Genomic DNA, 11,908 nt, shown 5'->3' on the forward strand with positions numbered 1-11,908 from the left:
TGAGAAAAATCATCTCAATTGAGAGGTTAATTGAGCAAGGACGAAATTATCATTTATTGAAAGCTTAGGGGGGAAATGGTAATTAATATCATGCACTAAAACAGTTTTGGACAGCAGCAGTAGGTTAACTTTGAAAAATCACCATAAATTGTGAAAATCGAATTATAGGATGAATAAAATATGAAATTAAATATTATTGAGTCTAGTTTCTTATAGAAGAAACGATGTAAGCAATGGAATTGTAAATCATGAGATATAATAGGTTTCGCGAGACAATGTCAGAATGATTTTGGGTTCCCCTGTTCTGACTTTGTAAAATCATCAAAAATTGGAGAAAAATAATTAGGGTCTTAAATTTATATTTTTAAAATCCTTAATGAGTTTATTTTCAAAAAAACAAACGATAACATCATCTGAATCCTGTACGAGGAGATAATTAATTTTTAGTGAAAAAGGGTCAAAACTGTCAAACAGAAAAATAGGGATAAATTTAAAAAATAAAATGTACTTATTGGATAAACCAAAAATTCTGAAAATTTTATGGTAAGAAGATATGTGAGTCTAGTTTTGGGGAAAATTATCAGATCTTAATTTGGAGTTCCGTAACTCAAGATATAAATAATTTTGTGACTATGACTCAAGGAGACAACTCTGAATGAACTATATAAATAATTATGGGATTATAGAGAATGTTACATATGAACGTGAAATGTATTAAATTAATGATTAAATTTATTTATTTAAATCCAGAAAATTAAATACGAAGCTAGATCGAGGAAAAGAAAAAGTTCGGGATTAGTAGATTTTTGCATACGAGCAAGTATCGAGGTAAGTTCGTGTAACCTGAATTATATTCTTAAATGCTTGAAATGTTTGTTATTGATGTGAATATGATTTGAATGTTAATTGTATGAAAATTGATGAAACATTGATATATTTGATAAAAAAGGGGAAGAAATCCCAGTTGAATGGAAGGAAAATTCGATAGATCTCTGAAAAGAAATTGACGGTAAAAAGGATCTAGCCCGGACGGGTGATCCTATTCTAATATAGCCCTCCCGAAGAATATGTGGAAAATAGATTTAGCCCAGACGAGTAATCCGAATTGGGGTCTGAATTTAGCCTGGACTGGTAATTCTGATCCAAGCTCATTAAAGTAATTGTCATTGTAGGGGATTTAGCCTGGACTGGTAATCCCGACAATACTCTATGAGTTTATATTGCAGGAGATTTAGCCTGGACTAGTAATCTCGCTATAAGGATGAAGTTCGCGGGAGTGTGCTCTCTGAAATGGAAATGTGCGCACATGAATATGAATTGATGGACCCGGAATTGTACACTAAAGTGTACCTCTGAAAATCCATCAAAATTTTGATAAATTCAACGGGATAAATATGGAAAAATAACAAGGGAATGGAAATCATGGAATTGATGAGCTCATCAATCATGGTATATATATTATTGATACATGAAAATTATTGAACTAACTTGAATTTTGAGTTTGTGCATGTTAAGGGAATAATGCATTGAATGGATGTATGAATGTTTATTGCATTGTATTGAAAATATTAGGTAAGTATAATTCTTGTTACATGAGCTTACTAAGCACAAAGTGCTTACCCTATTTCCTTTTCCCCTGTGTTGTAGTGTTAAGAGCTCAGAGGTTGGATTTGGTCGGAGATGCATCACACTATCAACCTCAAGATCTCGGTATATAAAGAAACTTTATTTTGGAAATCAATGGCATGTATAAGCTAGTAAAGTAAATGTTAATGTGAAATGAATGTATGGTTAGCCATTGGTATGGCTAGCAAATTTTGGTTTTGGTATGTGATGAGGTTATCTTATGAATATGTTAAATCTATCTTGAAAATATGTTGAAATGGATTGGTTGTGTTGAATTGGTCTCGGTTTAAAATTGCAGGGAAGATTAGATATTTATAAAGGGGTTATATTGAGTTCAAAAAAAAACTTTGGGATTTTGCGAATTTTTTTTATGGTTTCGATTTAATCCCGGTTTGGTCCCGATATATGTTTTGGACTTTAGAGGCCCATCCAAGGGACGTCATGACATGTTTCAATAAATTAATAGTATTTAACTCGTAATAACGAAAAATTTATTTAGTAAAATCTGGTAATGCCTCATACCCTATTTCGGCGACGAATACAGGTAGGGGGTATTACAGATTAAACTAAAAGAAACTGAAATAACATTAAGCTAAAGGTTGAAATGTCATTACAAGCAAAGGAAATGGACTAAAAGTGTAAATAAACCCTAGCCACAGTGTTAACTAACTTAACTAACTTAAAGAACAACAAGAATAAGAAGAAAAGTTATAGAAAAATAACCCTACAGCTAAGTAAGATGAGAACTAAGAAACCCTAAAAATGAAGAAGAAAACCTAAGAGAACTAAAGAGAAAACTAAGCTAAACTAAGTCTAATATGTGTATCTCTCTCTCCTCAACCAAAGTTGATTATTTTAGCAGTAATTTCTGACCCATTTTGTTGACTAAAATGCCTTTGAATGCATTGGTTGGTGCTTCGATTGGACAAAGACTACCCCTAGCATCATTTTTTGTCCCCTCACAATAGTGATATTGCGATACTCAAGGTTGGATATTGCGATATTGTCGACAGTCTTGAAATGGAGTTCTCTTTAGCAAGTGGGTATCGCGATACCATTATTGGTTGCCTTAATCTCGGGCATGTTGCGGGTATCGCGATTTTTATGCTTTAATGTCATGATACGATTTTCTTTGGTGATGTTTTCATACAATTTTAGGCCATTGTCGAGTACCTACAACACTCAATCATACGTTAGGACCCTCAATGGCACAATTGAGTCTCGAAAATGAGTAAAAAGAGGTATTTTCACTTATTAAATTGGAAATCTAAAATATATATTAAACTATAGAAAATATGCTAATTTGCTCGAAAACAAGCTCTGGAAGTATAATGGGGAAGTCTAATTTGACATATCAAATCAGATTAACAAGCATTGAAGTGTTAAATTCATGAGCATGCTAAGTATTCCTAATAGTATGCCATCTATATCCTACAAGTTCAAAACTTGTCTACAAGGGCTTTTACATTAGTATAAACTTAATATAAAACACAATTACAATCTAATTTTCACAATTTCATAACCTCACAACATTTTAAAACTTTACAATTTAATCATTTACTCATAACACTTAATCACACTAACAATAAACACACTCATTTATCTTTTCTTTGATCATACACATATTTATTAATTTATATATACTATTAACTTCATAACATTAACATGTTTCTTAGTACTTTCTTCAAGCTTTGTCCACTTATTTCCTTTTGTCTACACTTCTTCCATCTTTTTGCTTGTCTTTCTCTTCATTTCATATCAATTTTATAAAACACGAGAAATCAATATACTTATTTCATAACATTTTCATGCTCAAATAATTATAATAAACAAGATACTAATTCTAGATCATGGAGCTCTTACATTTGAATCTTAATTTCTCACACTATCTATACTTTTGCTTTCTACAAGAATGAATACTCTTCTTCAAACTTGGAATCCAAGCTTACTAGGTTGTGAGAATCTTGATTTACTAAGGATTGCTAAGAAATTTCAAAGGTTTTGATTATGGTTTCTCTCAAATAAAAGAAAAGGATGAGATTGCAAAAGATGAAAAGTTTCCCCCTTTTTCTTTCTTGTTGACGTGAAAAGAAGAAGAAGAATGGAGAAATCTCCATTAGACCTGCTCATAGGCCAGGCTGAGGCCCAAAGGCTCGCCCGAAAAGTGGGAGAGTTTGGGCAAAAATATAGGCTCAAAAAATGGGCTTAGACAAAAAACGAGGCCCATTTTCTAAACGAGCTAAGCCTCGGGTAAGGTTTTTTTGGCCCAAGCCCGACCTAAATTATATACTAATTATAAACCATGTGTCTTGCCTTTCTATTTGGCAGTGAGCAAAACCCAAATTTATAAACAATTTGTTCTCTCTAGACTGTTAGAACCCTTTGATAGCATTAAGCATCTCAACCCGGAAGCCTGATTCACAGAAAAATAGATTTTTTTAAGCTGAAAAAACATTTGTCTACCAAGCTCAAGCAATTTCACACAGGAAATCACCTTGTAAAAACCTGATTTGTGATGCATAACATTTTGCATAGTTCAATCTATACTCATGCCAATAACCATGTGGATCAGACGATAGTGGAGCTATGTTGGATTGAATATGATATCAATGGGCAAATTTATTCATCTATTTTGTTAATCACGCCTTGCATATTTCAAATAAAGAACATAGCAATATGCCTTATGATCATATCCTAGTTTACAGACAATGATATTACCTGCCATGAATCATATGTTGCATTGAGAATAAATAGTGGAGTTTGGATGTTGTTGATTAGGTTTTGAAGAAAGAAGCATTGAAAGGAGCAAGTTTCGGTCAAGTGAATGATCGAGCAAGAGAATACTTTTGTCTTAATTACTCAAATTATATTGGTCAAGAGAAGAGATATATTGAAGTTGGATCATGGTGGATGGTGCATATGCGTGGCAGGTTATGTTGCACCCCCTGTGTGATGAACAAGAAGATTCAAGCATTTAATAATCAAAATTCTGTGAAGCCATAAAAATTGATAACTTTTTCCTTTCTTATATTTTTTATTTATTATGTGCCCAGATGTGCTTTTCATCAAATCTTTTGGCATCAGTAGGGAAATGATGAAAGGGGATATATATAAAAATTTAATAACACAAACTAGGCATTATCTATCCGCATATGTGTAAAACACAAATATCAATATCAAACCTGCAAGCCTACCACGCCGTTGTATTCTGTGCCGGGTAAGGTTTGTTGTTTGAATATTTATTTTTATGTTTTTAACTATATTTGATATATTATATTTAAAAAATTGTTTATTTGATAAAATAATCTAAAAAATTTAATATGGGTCGGGCTGAGCTCGAGCTTAGGTAAATTTTTAGGCCCATATTTCGGGCTGGGCCTAAGCCTAAAATTTTGTTAAGGCCTGGCCCGGCTCGGCCCATAATCACCTCTAATCTCCATCTTTTTCTAAGAAAAATATCCATTTAAAATTAATAATTGTTAAAAAATATTAATATTTAAATAAAAAAATCTATTCTTCATCCTTATCCACTTAATATTGGTAAAATTGTTGTCCATGTCCTCACACATTTCACCACTAATTCAATTTAACCCTTTTGTACTTTAAATTTCTCACTTTAACCCTAGCACTTTGTAAAACCTTATAATTTACTCTATACCCCGAAATAATATTTCGTGATATATCAGTCTCTCAATTTTCTCCAGTCTCCTCCTACCTTCTTAACTAACACTAATAAATAAAATAGTATTTATTTTGAAAAAGTCAACTCGTACTTACTCAAAATAACTTTATTAAAATTAAGGGGATTTTGTGGATGTTACAAGTCGGTCTTCTTAAGGTTTCCAAAGACAAAGGGAAGCAAAAGGTTGAAGAGTATAGGGTTGAGTCACTTGATTAAAACGTCAAGGGGAAACTTGATAAAAAAGAGAACAATAATTTATTAATGATGTAAAAGTTATTGGTGGTTTCAAAGGGCACAATTCAAAGAAATATTTCTGCCAAAATTTATGCTACATAAAATTATTTTTCCCCCTTTTTATTCTTATGACTTGAAGTTAGATTGGTTAGAGGGAATCTCTTTGGCATCTTTATAAAAACTGAAGATATATTAAGATTGACAACAACAAATATATTTTGCTCGTACTGAATTATTTGATAATGCTGGATACTTTTTTTAAGCATGGTGATGATTTGATGATTCAAAGGTGATAGGATTTCTTAGGGGAGTCGTAATCTAGTTTCTTTTCTTATTGACCTTGTACGAATTTTGTGTACTAATTATTTGTTACAAGGTTTTGTCAAAAATTCAAATGACAAGATTGTTAGAAACTATGTTTGTCTGTCCTAAATAGTTGTTTCCATTCTCCCACTACACCAAAACAAGGTTTTAGCGGCGCTTTTTTAAGCCTTTAGCGGCGCTTTTTAGCGCCGCAAATACTTCTAGAGGCGCTTTGAGAAGTGCCGCAAAAAACGTCGCTAATGACCGCGTCGCTAACTTTAGCGGCATTTTTAGAAATAAACGCCGCTAAAGGTCATGGTCTTTAGCGGCGCTTGTACCATAAACGCCGCTCAAGGTCATGGTCTTTAGCGGCGTTTTTACTAGAAACACCGCTAAAGGTCATGGTCTTTAGCGGCGCCTTTGAGACAAACACCGCTAAAGACCATGACCTTTAGCGGCGCTTACCCAAAAAACGCTGCTAAAGACAATGACCTTTAGCGGCGCTTCTCCAAAAAATGCCGCTAAAGACCATGATCTTTAGCGACGATTTTTCCCATAAATGCCGCTAAATACCATGATCTTTAGCGGCGTTTTTCCACAAACTCCGCGAAAGACCATGATCGTTAGCGGCGCTTTTTCCACAAATGCTGCTAAAGACCATGATATTTAGCGGCGCTTTTTCCACAAATGCCGCTAAAGACCATGAACTTTAGCGGCGTTTTTTTTTAAAACGCCACTAATTTTGGCAGATTTGTAAAAGAAATTTTTTTATATTTTCAGCCCTCCTATAAAAACAAATCAGAAGAAACCAAATCTAAACCAACCGAAAGCAGTAAATCTATATAATATTTAAAATTAAACGAATAATATATAATAAATATCAATAAATAAAATAAAATTCGTATTATTCTTACAAAAATGCTAAAAATTAAAATGATAATTAAAAGTCAAAATTGAAGTATATTTACACAATAGTCTAAGGCGGTAATTTATGATCTTTGAAACATCTTTATCATACTCTGAAGCTGCTGGAGTTCATCGTACTTTTACTGTTGCTCTGCTTCCCTCGTTAAACCTCTACTTCCCTTCTTTCGCACCTCTGCTTCTCTCACTGCCGCATCTACTTTAAGCTACTGCTGGAGTTCTTCATACTTTCGATGAACCTCAGCTTCTCTCGCTGCTGCATCTGCTTTAAGTTGTAGCTGGAGTTCTTCATATCTTTTTTGAACCTCTAAAGAATATTTACCTCCAAAATTAATCAATCTAATATTAACCTCTAAAGAAACCCTAACATGACTGTTGAAACCCTAAACCCCAGCCAAACCCCTAAAACCTCTCTAACCCCTAAATCCTCCTAAACCCTAATTAACCCTGGACTTAACCCCTAAATCCACGTGTGTAACCCCTAAAGCATAACCCAGCCCCTAACTCCTAAACCTTAAATACCAAACCTTAAATCCATATATACCCGGCTCGTACTCCTTAAAATACCATGCATCAACCAAAATATTCCCTAAAAATTCTTTAATAATCAAAAAATATAGTGAAAATCTATTAAACAACAAGTTATATATAGTTAAAAATGTTGTATAAAGTTGAAATAAGGTAGCAATATTATCTTTATGACAAATTTTCGTATGGATTATCAAATGTCCTCTTAAGAAATGGATGAAATTTGTTATAATAAATTTGGTAAAACAAATTTTGTCTCTTTATATAAAATATATTTTTTTTTATAAATTTTGGTATAGAAAATGTATTTTTTTATTCCAATAATAACTTCGTAAAAGATGAGGACACGGGTTAAATGGCCTTTAAAAAACGGCGTCGTTTAAAGTAATTTTAAGTCACAGTTGCGGCATTTTTACGCAAAAACGCCGCTATTGCATATCCTTTTGCGGCGTTTAAAGATAAAACGCCACTAAATTTTCAGGCACTCAAAGACACGGCGCCGTTTTGCTAATATATGAGGCAACTTTGTGGCGTTTTCCCGAAAAACGCCACTAATAGAGTCAACCCTTCCATTCAAACGTCGCCGTATTGACAAAGTTTCAATATTATTTACGGCGTTTTCTGAAAAAATGCCACAAAAAAAACTTATTCCCTTAAACGAAAAGACGCCGTATATTGTAATTTTTGTGGCGTTTTTATTAAAAAACGCCGGTAAAGGATACCTTTTGCGGCGTTTTTTTATAGAAACGCCGCTAAATCTCTCATATTTTTTTATCTTACATTTAAATAATTAATGACCTATTTATTTACTTAAATAATTAATTGCGTAATTATTTATTTGTTTATTTATTTATTTTAATATTATTTTGGTCCTATATATACAAATTAAATAATTAATTAACTATATATATAGCCATATATATCAAAAAATCAAATGGTTAGGGTTAAATGTTTTTAATTATACAAGTATTAATAATTAATTGTATCATTTAACAAGTCTCAAATTATAAATTAAGCTTGAACCCTAAATTAACCAATCAATCGACATGCATAAACCGATCATCTCCTATTATAATATTCAATATATTAAATTTATTCTGGATCTATTTTACAAATATATAAGAACATATATATTTACCATAAAAAATAATCAAAAACTAATATTAATCTAAACTTAAACCCTAACATAACCGTTGAAACCCTAAATCCCAAACCCCTAAACCTCTAACCCCTAAATTAACCTTAAATCCCAAACCTTAAATCCATACCCCGTACTCCTTAAAATACCTCCATAAAAAATTTCCCTAAATTTTTAATATATATAATCATAAAATATAGTCAAAATCGATTAAACAATAATTAATAGTTAAAATATATTTTGTATAAATTGGTGTTTTATATTAATTCCTTTGATTTATTTAGCGAACAATACTACCAAAATTTATTACTCTTATAAAAGTTAATTCTATTTTTAATTTATTCTTTACAACAAAACAATTTAAGTTTTATTATATTTTATTTTACAAATAATTTAATATATTTTCTCTCGTAAAGTAGTTTAAATAAACTGTGATTGAAAATTAGTAATAAATAGTTAGTCATTATATATATACGACTTCTCTTTAATAAAAACTTTTTGTATTAATCAATATTATTTGTTAATTATAATTTAAATGTAAATTGTACCACTATATAATAAATACAACAAAATATTAATTATTTCAACTTATAAAAAAATAATTTAATTGCGAATATGTCAAAGAATCAGATTAGATTTTTGGTTACTATTAGCGGCGCTTAGTCAAAAACGCCGCTAAAGGTAAGAGCATTAGCGGCGCTTACCCAAAAGCGCCTCTAAAGGCTAGAGTATTAGCGGCGCTTAACCAAAAACGTCACTAAATGCCCGAGCATTAGCGGCGCTTAAATAAAAACGCCGCTAAAGTTCCAAGCTTTAGCGACGCTTAGTAAAAAACGCCGCTAAAGGTCCGAGCTTTAGCGGCGCTTAGTAAAAAACCGCCGCTAAAGGTCCGAACACTAGCGGCACTTAACCAAAAACGCCGCTAAAGGCCAGAGAATTAGCGGCGTTTTGGTAAAGCGCCGCGAAAGATCCGAGCATTAGCGGCGCTTTTACAAAAATGCTGCTAAAGGCTCCAAAAACTCAAGAAAACATTGGTCTTAGGTTTTTTGTGGCGCTTTATAAAAAACGCCGCTAATTACTATTTTTAGCTGCGCTTTTGGAAATACGCCGCTGATGCTCGATCTTTAGCGGTGCTTTGGCAAAAACGCCACTAATTCTCAATTTTTAGTGGCGCTTTTGTTCCAAATGCCGCTAAAAGCCTATTCTGGTGTTTTCTTTGAAGGTGTTTGGGAAAATGATTGTAACAATTCGGGACAATTTTGAAATTACAATTATACATTAGTGTAAGAGTATATCGAGTTTAAATCAATTTGTTTCAAGTTAATTGTTGAATAAATTCATTCTATAAAGATAGAATGGTTGAATGTTAAAAAATATTGTGCGTTGGTGTTCCACATTGTGTAAGGCTCTTTAGAGCTACTTCTACCCTTTCGCTTTCGTTTGCAAAAATGTTTCGTTATTATGATGTTCCACCTTATGTTGCACATGCAAAAGCTTTTTCAAAATCCGTTCTTTTCTTCTCTTCCTCCCACCCTCTTCACTATTTAAAATTTTCTGGTTTTAAAGACGACTTTTACGAATAAGGAATATAAATGGTAGATGTTAAATGAGGCAACTAAACGGTAGAATCTCATCTCCAAATTTTATTCTATTACAACCAATGAACAAAATAGATACTATTCGCATGAAATCAAACCGATCTCCCATCCTAACCTTATATATTGAATGGAATAAATCATTACCATGAATTTCTGCTTGGTTATACAGTAAAAAAAAAATCCTACATTCCAAAGTTTATTCTCTTCGTGTATAGATGAGTGGATTATTGGTGATTAGAGTTGGAGGTGGAGAGAGAGTCATGAAAATAAAATGTTTATAATTAGCAATATTGTAATAATCCGAAAGTAGAAAGTTAAAAAAAAAATGTAGGAATAATAAGGCTATGATATTTTTGTGCCCACAAAAACCTGTAAAACCCCATCGGAACCCCCAGCCAAAAGTGTGCAGTGGTCTTCCTGGACTTGCCTCCAGCATACGCTACTGACGAAGGCATGGCCGAACCCAGGTCTAGCCATTGGCTCCAACCCCCGCGCGCAAATGGGCTCATCCCACCTCTTATCATAAACAAATACCTGGTTATTTTCTGACCCACATCCAAGCAACCCACCATGTCTCCAAACTGACAGCCCAACGAAGCTTCGACTATTCACATGCCCTTTGCACGTTCTAATCAAACCACAATCACTCATATTCCACAGCTTTAAACACCCATCCGTTCCTGCTGAAACCATTGTTTGGGCATCCAAAAATCTAACGTACGTCACCGTTTTCGTATGTCCTTCCAACACATGCAAAGGCTCCACCATTTTCCGCACATCGTACGCATACGCCATCCGGTCTGCGCATCCCAGCGCTATTAACGAATCGCCGAAGGGGCTGAACTCCACGCAACAGACCGAGCTACGAGCCGCGGCGGGCTGCACCTTAGCCACGCATTCCCCTCCTTCGCCGCCACATCGTGGGTCCCACATTTGCATGGTGCCATCATCTGAGCCAGATGCACCAACAAATGGATCCCAATGCGAATAGTCCACGCTCCAAACCCGTCTCCCGCCGTGCTCATCCCGTTCGAAGACCGGAAGCTTCCGCTCTAGATCATATTCCATGACCACCCCGTCGTAGTCTCCCGAACCGAGAAGGCGGCCTCCGGAACCGGGTCTCCATCTAAGGCTGCTGAGCTTAGCTGGAGTACATATGTAAAAGCTACATGCATTAACATGGTCTAGAAAGGCAGTATCGTTTTGTTCACCTCGGGTTAATAATTGGATGTTGTCTTCCGGTAGCAAAGAATTCAAACTGTAAATCCTAATCTTTCTTGCGATCCCTCCTGTTGCTACGACGGTATTAGAAGGGTCGAATTCGATGGAGCCAAGAGCGTCGGAGACGGCGGCATTGGCGCTGGAGGAGACGACGGTGGAAAGAGAAAAATCCCACTCACAACGAGCTGCTGCTGATGGTATTTCCAACCGATCTCCTTGGTGTTTTAGTGTTTGTTTCGTAGGGAGGGTTGGGTGGATTCCAGAGGAGAGATTTTTCATTGCCCATTCAAATGAAAGGGAGATGGTGGTGTTGGAGGGTTTTGGACTTTTAGACCAATCAATGGCTCCCATCCCGTCCAATAAAGTGCTACAACATTTAAGTTGGCTTGTGTTGTGTGGTTATATAACCTTATTCATATTCTGTGCTCCATCTTGTGTTATATTACAATAATGCCACCTCTTAATTTAATATCAAAACATATGTTTGTTTTCACTGAATGTGTCATAATCCCATGCTAATAAGAGGCCTCTTAAACTTTAGTACTTCATGGTAATAGGTTCCCATACTTTTTTCTTAACCCCTTGTTTTTTGTATTCTAATATGTAAGCAAACCCTAATCCTTAATCTATATTTAATAAACCTTTTAACATAAA

The 11,908-nt window shown here is 34.2% G+C and overlaps 1 protein-coding gene across 1 annotated transcript; it reads right to left on the reverse strand.

Annotated features, from left to right (window-relative positions):
• Positions 1 to 10,294: 10,294 nt before the first annotated feature.
• Positions 10,295 to 11,638, reverse strand: LOC105794095 (WD repeat-containing protein RUP2). Its single transcript, XM_012623083.2, has one exon. It carries the CDS (start codon positions 11,603 to 11,605, stop codon positions 10,376 to 10,378), a length of 1,230 nt encoding a protein of 409 aa, XP_012478537.1. The 5' UTR covers positions 11,606 to 11,638; the 3' UTR covers positions 10,295 to 10,375.
• Between the last annotated feature and the right edge of the window lie 270 nt (positions 11,639 to 11,908).

Source organism: Gossypium raimondii, chromosome 3 (assembly GCF_025698545.1).
Source record: "Gossypium raimondii isolate GPD5lz chromosome 3, ASM2569854v1, whole genome shotgun sequence".
Lineage (NCBI taxonomy): Eukaryota > Viridiplantae > Streptophyta > Magnoliopsida > Malvales > Malvaceae > Gossypium > Gossypium raimondii.

Bases quoted from the DNA above. Each gene is read 5' to 3' on its own strand.
- LOC105794095 (XM_012623083.2), bottom strand. From the start codon at position 11,605: ATGGGAGCCATTGATTGGTCTAAAAGTCCAAAACCCTCCAACACCACC.